Source organism: Scleropages formosus, chromosome 24, assembly GCF_900964775.1.
Source record: "Scleropages formosus chromosome 24, fSclFor1.1, whole genome shotgun sequence".
Taxonomy (NCBI): domain Eukaryota; kingdom Metazoa; phylum Chordata; class Actinopteri; order Osteoglossiformes; family Osteoglossidae; genus Scleropages; species Scleropages formosus.
In genome coordinates this window covers 7,131,154-7,148,375 of record NC_041829.1, presented here as the reverse complement: position 1 = coordinate 7,148,375, position 17,222 = coordinate 7,131,154, and the positions used below count along the sequence as shown (strand labels likewise).

Below are 17,222 nucleotides of genomic sequence, written 5' to 3'. Positions count from 1 at the left end.
TCTGGACAGAGACTTCAGATGTTGTTCCCGGAATCTGCTGAAGCCACTGTCCCTGTTTTGGGGTCACAGCCACGAGTGCTCCTATTACCACCGGGACCACTCTGGACTTTACCTTCCTATATACATGTATTTACATATATACATATACATACATATATTATACACATACATGTATATGTGTGTGTGTGTATATATATATATATATATATATGTATGTATATAGTTTGGATGTTTGTATCATGACAAACCAGTGTTACTCGTTTTGTTTCCCTCTCCTATACGCAATGCCAGGTTAAACCCAAGGAAATGAATTATACTTCAACACACACACACACACACACACACACACACAGAAACACTTTTCCCAAGTGGGGTCGCGGGGAACCGGAGCCTAACCCGGCAACACAGGGCGCAAGGCTGGAGGGGGAGGGGACGCACCCAGGACAGGACGCCAGTCCATCACAAGGCACCCCAAGCTGGACTCGAACCCCGCACCCTCCAGAGAGCAGGGCCCGGCTAAGCCCGCTGTTACACCGCGCCCCCGTCCATCACATACAGTATGAACGAAATGCTGGTCCATCCACAGCTTGATGGGAACTCCAAACTCCTGAACAATGCGGCGTCTGGCGCAGGAACAGCCGGCACAAACAGATGAAACGCCCATGCTGTCCCAGTGGCTGACACAGCAGAAAACGGGTCGAAAAGACAGGCTTGAAACAGTACAAGAGTTGCTGCTCAGACGTCAATGGGACAAACTGATTTTGCAAACTTCTGCCATAACTTTCCACCCCTTATTTTTTACCTGGCATAATGACACCGTCCATTGAGTGTATTTGAAATTCATGCGGACTGCACGGGTATGTCAGCTGCGGCTCACTGCCCATAGCTCCATGTGAAACACACATTTTGCTCAGCAACTCTAGCAACACAAACAAACAATTGGACAATTCCAGGATTTTCTTGAAATAATTGGGTTTGGCTTGTCAGTCTTCTGTCAGTCAGGCTTAGGAAATGCTGCTGAGGTAAGCCTCTCTTCCATAACCTCCTGTAGCCAACATGGTGAACCTGACCATATGCGGCTCTCCTCCAACCGCATGGATGGGTTTCAGATGTGAAGCTTGAACACTAATTGTCAGTTTACTGAAGTAGAGATGGAATTTGAGACCATCAGACATGCAGCTATGCTGCTCTTGGCATTCCCAGGAGGAACTGAAGAGTGTAAATAAAGAAATTTTTCATGCAGGAACACATTATGGAGATGTCAACCGGGATGACGGGGACAGACCACCATGGACGGAAACAAAGCAAATCTGCAATGGGGCACCTGGTGGACTTCTGCATGAAGTCGGGTGCACCCCACAACTCAGTGTCTTCCAAAACAGAGTGTGATAGCAAGATATTTAGCATATTATTACACTGGTCCATTGCCACTACTGGTACATCATCCAAGGCCAGTAGCAAAGCTCAAATCATTGCTGAGACTACAGACAAAAGACCAATATTAATTGTTGAAGAACACTAAACAAAGACTTTCATGTGGGCAGCTGAACCAAAAGCAACCTGAGCAGAAGTTGTGTTTGAACACAGTTTCTGGACATGTGTAGAAAACCTGCTGCTCTGTAACGACCAGCTCTCGGACGGCTTTGAAGCCCTCAGACCGCCACATCCGGTGGTGGTCTGACATCATTAGCAGAGAAGCCATAACACATCTTGAACAGATACAAGCTTGGCAAGTTGGAGGCTACTCCGTGCAGGCCTTCACAGAAACCAAAGGTCCTAACTGCAGATTGAACTCACGTCAATGGTTACCTACACGAAGCCATCGATGTTCCTGTTTTAAGACCAGGAGATTATGCGTAAATTATACCTGACGTTTCACTTAGAAACAACCTGCGGCGGATTTTAAAAACAGGCTAGAAAATGTCCTCTTTAACCCAATGTTCGAGACCACTTTGAACAGACAGATGTTTGTTCAACAAAACCAAAATTTCCAATAAAAGAGCCTTTATTACCGCCTCGGATTAAAACGCTAATAACGGCATGGGCTTCATAATCCTTTGAGAAGCCTTTGGAGCTTGTAGCTGTTCTTACCGCAGGCATGCTCACAGTGTAAGCCCTTCTGGAAATGAGCCTTCGCATAATGAATTACATGATCTAATCTAATTAGGGCCAATTTAGAAAAGGGAGGTGGAAAATAATGCCACGGTCTCCTTTCCCCCACCTTGATTCTATTAATACAGTTTATTGTAGAGGAGCACGGAAAAGGCAATCCCAGGGCGATGGAACACAAGGACACTTCTCCAGACAAGACCCGATAATTAGGTTACCCCCTCCAAGACACGCATCGGCCAGCGCTACTCAGTTCCGTCTCCATGGCAACGGTGACAACAGCAGTTCATTAGAATTGCATCCGTGTGGCAGCTCCCTGATTCAGAGAACGAGTAATAAAGACACAGGCAGCAATAAACAGCGGGAGGGGCGGCTGAGATGGACAGAAATATTCCGGCTTCGAGGCAAATTAGCCGGCCTGTTAGCGACACAAAGCCCACACAACGGCATGATTCATTCATTCCGCCCCGCTCCTCAGAATTACGCTGAACTGCAACACCTGAAAATAATTCCATGCTGAGCTCCCAATTAATTTGGTGACATTTTTATTAAGGTGAAATTAATTCAGATTTGGAGGCAATATGCTCACTAAAGTACAGATATTACAGCACCATAAAAAACAGACAACTGGATGCATTTATTTAGGAAGATAAATAAACATACATGGTATATTGTTAGATTGTGTATGAGTGACAGTATATACACACACACACACACACACACAACTTTTTAATTATTAACACTGCTCGGTATTTGCGTATACTTCACGAGCGGAGACATTTTTAATAACTTGATCTTAGAATTCATTTGACAACAGCGATATTGACTCTCGTATGCGAAAATGGTTCCGAAAACCTCCTTTTTCCGGGGAAGACAGGGATACGCGTCACAGAAATTGCACTTAATGAGTACACATGCTAGTATCGATCACGGCGTAAGCTGTGCAAAGACGTTCAGCCTCCACACCATCTCCGCCCATCGGTGAGCCCTCTTAAAGATTATGTCCCTTAACAAAAGAACCGCAACCAAATATCCAACTATGTCCACTAGAAGAAGAAACTGACTACCATGGCTTAGCATTGGTGACGCATTTAGCAGCTAATTGTCCTGTAAAACTTATCCTTTAATAATTAGAGAAAATAATTTCACTTTGATATACACAATAGAAATATTGCACTCATGGGAAACAATCTCATTTACACAGTATTCATATCCAAGGTACTTTAACAACTAGAGCCCTGTCTGGGGAAAAAAGGCAGAGGAGCCACTCTGACCGATTACACTGGCGTCCCAATTCCTCTCGGAGCTTCAAACAAATAGCTTCACTGGAAATGCCAGCGTTCCCCCCTGACATATGGCTGAATTAATCAACGCTGTTACTACTTAATAAAGATGTGTGTACACACTATTTACTTATTATCTACGCAGAACCCCAGAGCAGGGCATCCTGATCGCAATATTAACAGTAGAATAGTAGTAATTAATAACCCAACAGCACATTTTACCAACATGAGAGGTAATATGAGCATTTCTGACAAAAACAATCACATACTGTACTATAACACCCGATTCTTGCCTTTTTTGAAAGGCATTAAACTCCATAGTTCAGTCCATTCTAGCAGGATATTAATGGGCCCTAAAGTACTGTTTAATGCATCAGGACGTGTTAAGTTGCACTCATTGCAGCTAAAGGTGATACAACCATTTACTGACTATGCACTTTTTCACACCTATGATCCATATTTCATTATCTTCCACAGCATGGAAACGACATAAAAACCATACTGGCGTCACTTTTTCCTCTCGTTTTCAGGCTCCATCCATAAATTACTTGTACCGACAAAAAAGATTGGATCAAACGTAATGCTGAACAGCTGTAGGCATACGGCATACTGGAAAGGGGGTAGATACTTTTTTCCCAGCACTGTATGGGACAAGGACGATGACACTTGAAATACCATGGAAAACTGAAATTACTGTGAATGAGCTTAACATTTACTGTGCTATCTAGGATAACACTCTGGCCAATTATTCGGTGTACAAATACACCCCGAGTCTGCTGCGAAGCCCCTCACGAAAGCAAACGCCATGGGTGACCTAGTACTCAATGGCCTGCTGGGATCAAAACTGCTTCTCTGGCTTCCTCTAAAAAAGGAGGAGGAGGTCCTTCCTGGAAGGATTTTCGAGAGCCTTCTGGGAAGATCAAGATCAACCCCGACCTTTAACGGGACATCTGTGGTCACTCTTAGTTGTCCTTTCACAGGTTCATTGTTCCTTTTGGTCAGCAGGTCCATGTGGAGCTTCACGCAGGTGCCACCATGGTCTGATCCCCCTGCCATTCCCTGTTTCAATCCCTAGGAAGGGCTGAATGTCCCCTCTTCTCTTCAATACCAACCAAAGCAGAGATTGCAAAGGTCTTCAGTCAAAAAAAAAAAAAAGTAGAAACAACCGCATTGTTACCCGTTGTGCTCCAGGTCAGAGATGCCCTGCTCCTCTTCATCTTCTGTCAACAATCACAGATGGGGAAGCCAGAGGAACATGTGGATTTCTGAGCTCAGGCATTTTAGAGAAATAAATAAAATTTTTAAAAAGAGGTTTGGGCAAGAAGCCAAACATAACTTGCCATGGTGATGATACCAGATGGTTAAAGCACAGCTCTGACCAGAAGAATCAATATATTAATCCAGAAAACCCTGACAACACAAAAACTCAGCGCTTCCTTCTTCACATGAGATATCATCACGTCTAGCTCACACACGTGTAGAGTGCACGCAATGGTGCTGTTCAGAACGCAAAGCTTCAATACGGCAATTTATGACGACTAATTACCCCTTCTACTTTATGCTTTTCATTTCTAAGGGGGTGCTGCGCTGTTTATATTATGGTTCGAGAGACATAATTAACCACTCAGCACTGCTCCTATTTGCCAACATTTCTCCTAAGGAGTCAATTTTCATGCAGTGACGGATCCACTTTTTTTTAATCATCATCATCATCATCAATAATAATAATAAAGATCCAGCATCAGGAATACCAGCCTGTTTGCAAAGTGGTATTGAGACAGGCCGTTTGAACACAAAAAAGTAGCTTGTTTTCAACCTGTTCCCAGCATGCATAGCAAAATATCAATGAGAAAAAATATCATTATCCTCAGTCTGGAAGCGGTGCCAGGTAGCCATGCCTCAGCGGGGCGGAGTCGAGGTGGAGGGCGCTCTGTTCAGCGAGGGGCCCAGACGTCAACGCTGCTGGCACGCGGTGCACCGTGAACGGTGAGCGACCGACACGGTCGACCTTTCGAACCGAGACACACGGTGTGACGCAACAAACCCATGACATCTCTCCACCCATTTGGCTCGCCCCGGTCATGCTGTGCACTTGGCGAGGGTATCAGTCTGTGACGCAACGACAAACCGCGGTCCAAATCCCAGAACCCTTTGCAGTAAAACAGAGCAGCAGGACATTTAAAGAGTAGTCAATCTGTGCACTGCACTCTGTTTAAATTTATTAGAGATTTTCAAGGATAAAGTGTTTATGACATCTTATCGGGGTTGAACCGTAACTGATCCCGCCGAACCGTTCGGTAACACAGCCGCCGACATTCCTCTGCTGACGTGGATCACCTGTGGCTCTGACTGAAACACAGTGGCACCACCCAGCGTGGCCCAAAAACAGCCAGGAAGAGCGAGAGGGAGGGCAGGCAACAGCAGGTGCCCCAGGTGATAGAGACGGTGCCCCTGCTGGCCAAGGGCAGGTAGGGCAGCACTAAATTTAGCGTGCCGGGTGCGAGAGGCCCTGCGTGGCAGAGCTCGGCAGCCCAATCTCCCGCTGTTCGTCACGTCAGGGGATGATCCGCCAGCCGTGACCGCAGGATAGCTGAGCAGAAAACACGGCAAGTGCAATAAGAACTGGCCAACAGTAACAGCAATAGCTATTTTATTATAAAACGACACAGGGAAGAGAGCTTACTGTAAAGATACTGCTGTTAAATTTAACACTGCACTTCCAATAGCGTTGTGACACGGCACAAATTAAGCGTTAAAAGAAGCGAGGCTCTAAATGATCTCTTTATAGGACATTTCCGACTGTACGCCTGATGCGCTGCAATGAATTCTTTTTGAAAAATCTTTCTCCCCTTTTGAAAAGGATTCGCTTTAATTCGGATATCAGCTTGATTTGCATTATGGCAAGATGCAGAGGAGCGGCAGCATGACCAATCATGGAGCAAAAGAAGAAAGGACACATTCCTGTGCTAATAAGTGCCATTTACACGCCAGATACACCCTTTAGTGACAAGCTTTAAATAATTCATCTAAATGCAGTTAAAATGGCACAACCCCCTGCTGTGAATGAGGGGTATGGGTTCGCATTCTCCTCTGTATTAAGGAGGAAAAGAATATGAGAGCACATCTCTCCAGATTTCTCTTTAATGTTCCGTGCTCTTGCTCCACAAAAAAAGTGAAGTGATTTGCGAGAAACACCCTTCGGAAGCTTTCCGCCGCACATTCGGTCCACTGCTGCCAAGCGGGAGCAGCGCTGGCTAAAAATATTTTGAGGCGACACAATTGGACTCTAAAACCCAGAAATACCTTCCAAAGGGAAACTGTTACAAGATTAAATGAGGGAGGATAAGTTAAAAATAAAAAAAGAGAAATATCCTCAATAAGTTCTACCAGATCTGTCTGTCTATCAATTTATCTGTCCATCTAACTAAAGCTAATTTTTCTTTTATTGACCTATAATTATATGTTATACTGGGTACTTTGAGGTATTTCCTTTTTTCCACTTGCACTTTATAACGCCTGCGCTGTGGGTTCCCCTGGTGTTAGTGCTGGTTTTCACGGTGTGCTCTTGTTTCCTCCCACAATCAAGAGACACATGTTTCAGGTGGTGTATTTAGACAGCTGTGTCTAAATTGACCACAGTGTGTGCGAGTTTGTGGATGGGTAGGCACTTATAATAAACCTTGGATGGATATGTGGAACTTTAAAAGAACTTAAAAGTAAATCATTGTATCATAGTATATAACTTAATATTGTAGAGGTCTACTTTGAGAGAGGCATCAGCTAAATAATTGTTAATAGGACTGATACTTCAGCAGACAAAGGTTTCCACACTGAAGTGTCTACTACAGAAATAAACGCTTTCGTATGATCTTCAAGCTTCAGAATCTGGCCTTTCAATCTCAGAAAAGTGCATGTGTGTGTGTGTCTGTGTGTGTGTGTGTGTGTGTGTGTGTGTGTGTGTGTGTGTGAGAGAGAGAGAGAGAGAGAGAGAGAGTGTATGTGTGTGTGCGCACACATGCATTTCTGGCAAGGAAGTTACCACCCTTCAGCCATCTGCCTAAGCTTCCACCTTATCCTTGTCAGGAAAAGTATGAATTTTGGGCAAACAAAAGTGTGAAATCATCTGCAGGCAGTGTCAGCAGCAGCAGAAAGAAGAGGAGTTATGATCACAGGCTGCCAACCTGAAGTACATCAGTTCAGCTCCCAGGGTGCATTCCGGTGCTGAACCCTTGACCACAGTATTTGACAGGAACTACCCTAGTAAAACCATCCTTACACACTTAACCCTTGTGTAACAGGATCCCGTAAAATGAAAAATCACTTCCATAACTCATGGGAGGAGGGAAAGAAAAAAGAAAATGATTAATTTCTCTACAATATCACATACTATACATATGTTTATTAGCAAAGCTTTCAAATTAACTCCCAAAGTACTCGGTTTTAACTGCATACCTGTGTCCTGAAAGCAACCTAAATTTAACATCACTGAAGAACAGATCCACGGACCTCCGCAGTATATATCCCGTCTCGAAGTCGAACCCCAGTCCTCACGTCTGGTTATGTATCATATCAGACCTCTCAAAACACAAGAGCTTTGCCCCCAAAAACACTCCTAGTTAGACATCCTCGCTGACAGATTGCATTCTGGAATTTCAGAAATACACCAAGATTATTATTATTATTATTATTAATACACCAAGATCAGGAGCTAGGGTCAACTTCCAGCAGAACCACACACACACACACAAAGCATACATGGGTAGGATTGGGGAGAGGCACGTTACATCTCATCTTCACACCTTACCCAGCAGGGAGGTCCTCAACACACAACCCTTTAGAGAAAGGAAGGCTCACATGTCAAGACCTAGCTGTGTTTCCAAATGCGGCGTCACACACAGACACAAACACGGCCCTCGGTTGCGTTTCGCACACGGAATAGCAATGCCCACTGAAGGGGCTAACAATACCCACGCATATATCTGATTTCCCTACTTCATTATGTCTAACCCACAGAACGAAATTCATCACAACTCATTCAACCATTGGTTCTGCGCACGTGTGTGTTTGCATCACTCCAGTAACATGGAAATGTCCATCCTGTTGTACTTACAGCCCTCGTAGATGTCGGTGGGAATGTGGACCGCCGTGTGGTTGTACGAAATGAGCCGTCTGAATGAGGGATCCTCCTTGAACTCCGGCCTTATCCTGTTTTTCCGCCCCTCCGTTTCGTTCGCGTCGAGCTGCCGGGGAGAGCGGGGAAACCCGGTTATTATGCAAATTAAATGGCAACAAAACAGAAAGCATTTGAGACCCGGTGTTCTACAGATTAAGATTTATTACATGAATTATATCTATATTAATTATAAACGTCATGAAAAAAATCACTTTTATTATACAGATCAAAATAGCTCTGTTCAGACACTTGCATAATAATGGGAGTTTCTTTTCTTTTAAAATCAATCTTTCAGCCTATTGCCTAATTTAATTTGAGTGATGCATGTGCAGCAATAAGAAAAATTCAAGGCCTATAATCAGAAAGTTGAAAATGAAACGAAAACACAACCCAAGACTGAAAAACGACGGCTCAAGCTGAGAAACCTGTTTTGACACGAAAACCTCACCTAAAAGTTCAGAGGAATTTCAATTTAACTCTGTTCACCTGAATGCTATTACATTACCCTATCATGGGGAAGGGGCTCAAAAGCCACGGATTAAAATCCAAGAATTTACGGTGAACTCAAACGTTGCCTTTTTTATTTTGGTTTTTAATCCCCGTCCACTTGGGTTTAAATTTCATTGAGGGAAATCCAGCGCTACGTGAGCGGAGAGCAGGAAAAGGGGAAGGGCAGCACCAACAGGTCGCTCCAGCACCTCGACGGCGGCCGCTGCGATATTGACTTCCTTCTCCCCTGATGCCTTCAGCGGTACAGCCTGGAGATGTCAATTACACTCAGCCTGACATTCATTTTCAGCAAACCTGTGCAGTTGGAAAACTTGTAGGATTTGACAGGTGGGATTAATAGGGGTGGGGTCTGGTCTCCTACCTCCCCGATCGACTTCCACACCGAGGAGATGCGGACAACGCGTGGAAAAAAACGAGGAATTGGACCCGGCGACGACAGCCGAGCCAAATGGATTCTATGCAACAGGCGTTCTGTTCGATAGACTGCAATCGACATTCATTCCAAAAAAGGTCCCATTGGGCTGGGCAGGAGAGAGATTAATTTTCCATCCATTCGAATGTGGCTTCTGCTCCATTGCATCCAAATGTCTCCTTCAGTTCCCGATAGCAACTCTTGGAAAACAACTGCGTAAAACTAATTTTCACACGTTTCCAGAGAGCCCAGCTAGACCTTCTGTCGATGCATTGATTAACGTAACGAACGTGAACTGAGGGGGGAAAAAAAAATTCAACCTCACCCAAAAAAAATAAAAAATAAACGCACACATTACTATAGACATATGATACTGTTACTCTACAGTTCTGCACATGATTATTCTATAGGGCAAATTCCCTGTACATATAAAGTACATCTATAGCTCATATACATATACAGTGCATCTATGACACCTGTACATATATAGTACTTCCTTAACTTATATATAGTACTTCTGTAAAACCCATGCATATATAGTACTTCCTATACATATACAAATATATACAAACAGAGCCACAGGGAGAAAGGCATAATTGGTCAGTTCACTCAGTTGCCCTGAGTCCAGAAACACGAACAGTGCGAGTTTCCTCATCGCCATTATCATCATCATCATCATCATGTTTTCGTACAGATTAATGAAGATTTATTCATTCATTCACTTGAAATTACACTCCCTGTCCCTAAGGACTCTATAAGCGCTGGGGAGTTCCGAAGCATATTGGGAAAACTACACTAGAGATGATATCAAACGGTAAATATTCATGGAAATAAGCATAAGTATGCGCGCACACACATAAAAACAACTGAAAATAAGACATGAATATAGACTGCATAGAAAGAGACACTACAGTGCACAGCAGTGGACGTGGGGACCTGTCACCACTGTAGTTTTCACTTTATAGTTAATATTTCACGAACACCTTTTGCACCAAAAACTGACATAATCTGATGCAGATGCGTAATTATTTTCAGCATGTGCCACATCATGCAAAACACCCAATTAAAATTAACATCGGGGACTGCGCGCTAAACACAGCGACTGCACCTCCGCTCGTCTCACAAAAGAAAATTCCAGAACAAACCCGGCAGTACCTGTCAATTACGGAGGAAGACACAACGAGCAGTTTCTCCGGCAAGACCTAATTAGAGGCTCGTGAACGAGTGTGAACTGTGTGTTTGTTACTCTGCGCCCAGCAGAGAGCTGAAATGGATCACGGGGCCTGAGCGACGAAGCTGGAGAAGATCCTCTCGGCACATTTACCGCACTGCTTCGGCACAATAAGTATCGAACTCGGCTGCTCTGATGGAGAAAATCCGATGAGAGCAGTACCTGCTAAACTCCAGCTCCAAAAAAATGAATGATTTAAAAAACTTGCTTCTAAATCCCAAATTCCAACGACATGGAAAATAAGTACACCCATATTTACTTTAATAAAGGTGCTATAGACATCATCCCGGATGTCACACTAAGATGCAAAGAAGCTCACGACGCACGCTTTTAATCAGAATAATCTTGCACTATATTTGAACACAAACGTGGAAAGGGCACTCATTACCTGGGATGTCAATATAATTAAAAGCAGGGTGATTTAAATATGTTTAATTATTCCTTAAATAGAAAATCTGTTTGCTGAACGATGTATCATCGATTAGGATCTGTGTTAGCATTACTACTTTAAGACTTAATAATTCAGTATAAATATTTTAAGGTTATGGACTAAACCTGAATTATATGGATGAGCCAAGTGATTTTTTTTTTTTTTTTTTTTTTTGTAAAAGAAAAAAAATCTGATAATTTGTATGAACTGTGGACACCTTCTTGGATAGTGGACTTCTCATTCAGTGGCCCCAGCTGACATTTTTGACATATTGCAATTTTTGGTTTTTTTTAAATTTACATATGTATTCAGGATGTATTCATAATCTGTCTTCTCTGTGTTCCTGCAGTGCAGTGTTGTTGCTACTCATCAATAAAAAGAGGTACTTACATTATCTTTTGCATTGTAATAAACAATGTCATCTTCCTGAAAGAAGAGAAAAAAACAAAAAAAAAGATTCCAGTAAGTTAAAATAAATTATACAGAAAACAGATTACTATTGAAGCAAGACATCATCAGTAAGGCGAAACATACACACCCTGTTTGTCTGCTTTGGTTAGTGCTGTAATGTCCGTTTTCTGCATAATCTAACACACACACACAGAGAGTGTTGGGTTTGCTGTCACAGAGAGTGCCGGCACGGCGCTAACAAGCATGCCCCAGCTCTGACACTGAGAGGCCCCCCAGGGGCCACGGCGTCGCTCCACCAGACAAGGGCTGTCTGCCAGGCACCTTCGGCGCGGCAGGGGTCGCGTTACTGAGAAAGTGGACGCAGCTGGGGCTCGGCTCACGCCAGGCGCGACGGTAAACACCGAGCAATTAGTCGGTCCTAAACGATGCCGTGTACACCTGCGCAATTTAGACCCGCTCGCACCGACCCGGGGGCCACCCAGGACGTGGCACGGCACGACGGGCCGGCACAGGAGCGCTCAATGCCGCGCTTCGGTGGACCATAAATTTTAAGCCTATATAAACATCAGTTTTAAGTGACTGTAATTTACTAAGAAGTATCTCAACCTTAATCGTTTCTATGAAGTCATTTAAAGATGATTCCTGCTGGATATCTTCCGAGATGGATTTAAAAATGTTTGGGGAAGAGGCTGCCAAAACGCTGACTCATCATCATCATCATCATCGTCTCGCTGTTGTCAAGCGCGGAGCGCTGTCGGGCCTGCGTCCGAGGCGTGTCGTGAAGCCGGCGCTCGAGGAGGCGTCGCCGCGCCCCATTTGTCCGCGGCTACTGCTGCGAAAGCCGCCGACGTGGACGCCGGCCCTGGGTTCCAGAACAACCGCGATCTCGTTGGGATGCGAAAGGCAGGGGAGCCGAATGAAACAAAACAATAAATGAACCAGAGAGTGGAATCGATCGCGTCGTTCTCCGCGTTCCGAGTCTACGAACGGTGGCTGGAGACCGCGGAGAATCGGACGGCGAGAAATGTACTTTGAAGCAACCAGAGACAAAAAGAGGGCCCGCATCGCCCTGCGAAGGTGCGCCATCCAAGGCTACAAAGAAACGGTGCCATTATTAGCGGCCGGAGCAATGCTATTTCCATCAGTATTCGCTTTAAATAATGTAACAGCCCCAATAGGCGTGAAAATAAAAATCTGACAAGACGACGCACTAAGCTGTACGTGACCGCCAGCCAAAAGTTATATTTCTGCAACTGTCGTGTGGAATTTGCGCGAATAGAATGTGTGTTAATATTTGCAGGCACAGGACCTACCTATTTACTTACTTAGAGGCCCTTTCGTATACATAACCACTTTTAAAAGTTGCAGGTGCAACACGAACGGATAATAACATTCTATTAAATCTAAGCAGCATTTCCATTTTTTTTTTTTTTTTTTTGGAAGGGTACTGGAGTTATTGTAGAAGACCAAATTGTCAGGGAAAATAGATTTGTCACAGGCCTGTTGCCAAGCAAATTAAATAAGCCGGAGAAAAACCTTAGCAGACATCGTTTGCGGTACGGACAAACGACGCGTATTTTTTCCGAGATTAAAGTAGGGATTTGTGCTGGAATTACACAACGGTAACCGTGCTTCTTCTTTTTTCGAGGGCCCATGTGCGGAACTTGTGCTTTTACAATTCTAATAACCCTGGCAGGGCTTAAATCACCAGAGCAAGGCCATGTCAAAACATCTCCGGGGTCTCCTCGGGAAAAACTCAAAGTGAGAAAACTCATTTATTACTCAGCCTCGGCATTCAAACAGTCCTCCGCAGCTTTAGAAAAATAACAGAAATGTTTAATGTACGAGATTTTGTAAAAGGCATAACTTGGCTGGGATGGGACACCACTTTCAGAGGAGATATAACTATCGCGCAAAGCGCAGATGCGTTTCGGCTAAGTGTCTCCATCAGCGTGCACATGCATTATTTAAAGGCAGATATATATACAGCATAGGACACGTAACGGATTATTAAGTCATACTGAATGACATTTACATTTGTTCATTTAGCAGATCTCATAGAAAAAATAGAATGAATGGTAAACAGTTTTTCATTTAACTTTTTTCAATTTAACTTATTTTAAGCAATTTGCAATTTACTGGGGGGTGGGGTAGTGCAGTGGGTTGGACCGGGTCCTGCTCTCCGGTGGGTCTGGGGTTCGAGTCCCGCTTGGGGTGCCTTGCGACGGACTGGCGTCCCATCCTGGGTGTGTCCCCTTCCCCTCCGGCCTTCCGCCCTGCGTTGCCGGGTTAGGCTCTGGCTCCCCCCGCAACCATATATGGGACAAGCGGTTGGAGATGGTGTGTGTGTGTCTGTATTTTAAGCAATTTACAACTATTCACCTATTTGTACACCTGGGCAATTTTTTACTGCAACAACTCAATGTAAGTTTCCCGCTCAAAGGTACTACAGCTTGAAGGGGGATTTGAACCTGCAACCTCCAAGTCCAGAGGCAGCAATTATAACCAACAGCAACAAAGGACAACAGGTGGATTATGAACATAATAAAACCAACAACAAAAGAGACAATGATAGACAAGAAAGTTAAAAACTAATCACTGAGGAAGGACTGTATGACCTGCAGGACTCAGAGGCTGCAAGTTTACCACCTTAATTAAGGCATTTAAATAAATTAAAAAATACCCAGCTACATAAATAGGTAAATAACTAGGTTGCTTTGGAGAAAAGCTCAACTCAGCTAAACGAATATATACTTTCTGCGAGCTACATGAATTGCTTTGCAATTTGAGAGTGCTCCTCCATCCTCGTGTCGAAACACAGTTGGAACCCCAGCACCCAAATTGGTTCTTTAATGTCATCAGTTGGGTTGAACATGTCTTTTCGATATTTTAACTTGGCTGGGGAGATCAATATTGACACTGCGGAAGCCCACGGTTTGCCTATTAAATGACGGAATCCTTTCCAGCTTCCACCTGTCGGATAACGTTCAAGGGCCGTGAGGCGGTCTGACATTTCGGCGCAGGATGATATATCCATCCTACTTAATTCTGTCTTAATTGGCCTGAAGCGACGTCGGGAACCCGGACCCGAGACCGCGCGCGCAGGAGCTGTCGTCGGTGACCTGGCCGCTCTGGTAATTATCCGGACTAACCAAGCATCTCGATGCAATCAAACATCGCATCGAATTGAAAGCTTCACTACATGCATCATAAACTAGACAGATTAATTTCTCCCCCGCTCTCTCCGCTCTCTCGCCTCTTTGATTCCATAATGGAGCCACCAAAAATAAAAAGTGTGTGAGGCTGCATAAATTTAAAACTTTTAATGCCGAAAACTCATTAAAAGCTGAACCGGAGTCCGTGATTATGCCCTTTTCCTTTCGATGTAAAGCTAATGGGATAATGAGGGAAGTCATGAAGTATTGCTTCACATGGAAAACAAAGAGCCTTGTTATGTTTTTAATTATTATTATTATTATTAATGAATGCTGCTTTGCACAAGGCTTCCAATTTCTGAATGTGATGGAAATACTGTAATCACTTTATAAATACAGTGTAGCAGCCAAATTCCCCCACTTTTATATTCCACGGGGCACTTGCCAGTATCGTTTTCTATTTCCTCCCCAGGAAGGATTCATCGAGAATCCACACAAGCATTATAATAAAAAAAAAATAAAAAAATAAAAAAAAAAACCTTCTAATGGCTTTTCAAAGCCTGCTGACTAAAGAAGCAAACCATTCAAATAAAACCCTGCTGCGCAAGACCGGAATAAAACTAATTTGCCTGAGATTTTCTGTTATGAGAATGAGACAGATGTAATAGGAAACGGTTGAATTTATGTATCTGGATCCATGTGTATCTGAGTTTGATATTCATGGAGATTCTGTCTTTGCAGGGAGAAGATTCTCTGCTGTGCCAAAGAGATGGATACCCACATTACTGATCATTATAAAAGCAAATTGCACTTTTCAGTGGCAACAGCTCAATCTGATGCGTGGATTTATCCTAGACGTTTCTCCGCTGCCAAGACGAACACTTCAGCAGAACACAAAGGCAGCTTCTTCATTCTCTGTAACATGGGATATGAGTATCATGATCAATTGGGGTTTTCAGCAGCAGAAGTGGTTTAAATGGATGGTTTTCAAATTGGGCTCTGCAGTCCCCTGGGGGTCTATGGAAGTGCTGATGAAGGGTGAACACATTTATTTTGCCCACTAAAATACAGTTAATATCTTTATGATGTGTTTAAAAAAGTAAAATGACAAAGGTCTTTGCCGTTGTGGAGTCGTATGTTCTTGACCTGATCTCTGCCGCATAGAGAAAGGCCACTCAGCACAACAAAATTTTGGAAGCCCTGATTAAAAACACATTGAGAGGCGGGAGACCAAAAACAGAGCGGAAGGAAAATGATCAGAGGGTAAGCATAAAAATAAGAAATATCTGACACTTAGATGCCCCTCATCACATCCTGATTGGGTCTTCATTCCTCTAATGTGATGCTTGGACATGGAGCCCAACAGTCATGCCAGCAAGAGCCAAACACATCACGTACACGCCACTAAACTCATGTTCGCCAACACGGAAATGTCAGAGCGGGCCGTGATGTGGCCACGTCAAGCTGCACCGCGGTAGCAGCGGCGTAAATGTCAGACGATTACCCCGAACTCGTTCTTCCACTGGTGCTCCATCTGGAACCTCTCCGCTGCAGTCGCCAGCGTCTGAAACGGAAAAAAGCAGTCACTCAAGGGCTCCACGTGTGTTACGCGACCCATTACAAGCTCAGCAGGTTTTCTTGCTCTCCTTACCCCACCAAAAGCTCACCAGATGGGTTACGCTAGTATTGGTGGCTAAAGGTGGTTCACTACCTGGCAGCCCTAGTAACCCTGGCATATTACTCTTGAGAACTAATTTCTAGCACATTCCAAGGCAGCAGTGCCTTTCGAGGATCTATCACGATTAAGCAACACGTCTGACTTAATTCTGGTTTATATTCATTATCACTTCACTATACATATGTGTACAGCAGAAATTAAAGACATAGCACATTTGAATTCTATGCTTTTTTGTACCATTAACAAAACAAACATTTGCCCCCTGGCATTAATTAATATTAATAACGTAATAATGGTTATCACTGTGACTTTTGGTTACAACAGAGCAAATTATAATGGCATTGGGGGGGGGGGGGGGTGACAGGTAATTTCCACAGCCTTTTGCACAGGCTAATGTATGGCTTCAGTCATCCCAGAGCCGCACCCTACAGCCAATAAAGGTTAGACATAATACACTTTAAGTACTGCACAATGTACACAACACAACCAAAGGACATTAAAAAAAACAGTAGTTCAGCAGGAGATGTAAAATAATTCCATCAAATCCAAACATAAGTGCAAATAAGACAACAGCCAGGAATCTCAGATTATTATTATTATAAAACCATGATCATTTCATGACTGAAGGAAACTGATTGACAATCAGCTCAATTAATGAGCCATGTCTGTTGTAGGAAAAGTTCATTTCACAGCATTATTTATGGAACAGTTTTCAATTACTCTCTCGTTTCTTGGAAAATAAAGAAATCCATAAAGGTGGGATTGGGGGTGGGGTGTCATCCTCTGCATGAGCACATGGGTTCAGTGTGGATATGGGAACAGGTCCACAA

General features: G+C 43.7%; 1 protein-coding gene across 3 annotated transcripts in view; it reads right to left on the bottom strand.

Moving 5' to 3' along the window:
- LOC108936376 (voltage-dependent calcium channel subunit alpha-2/delta-1-like) overlaps positions 1–17,222 on the bottom strand; it is a 112,200-nt gene that overhangs the window by 51,343 nt on the left and 43,635 nt on the right. For all 3 annotated transcript variants that reach the window (XM_029248772.1, XM_029248773.1, XM_029248774.1), the window contains exons 4-6: positions 16,219–16,278; positions 11,539–11,574; positions 8,503–8,632 (exon numbers count right to left, since the gene is read on the bottom strand). In XM_029248772.1, the coding sequence (XP_029104605.1) occupies positions 8,503–8,632; positions 11,539–11,574; positions 16,219–16,278 (226 nt within the window). The remainder of the gene's footprint in view (positions 1–8,502; positions 8,633–11,538; positions 11,575–16,218; positions 16,279–17,222) is intronic.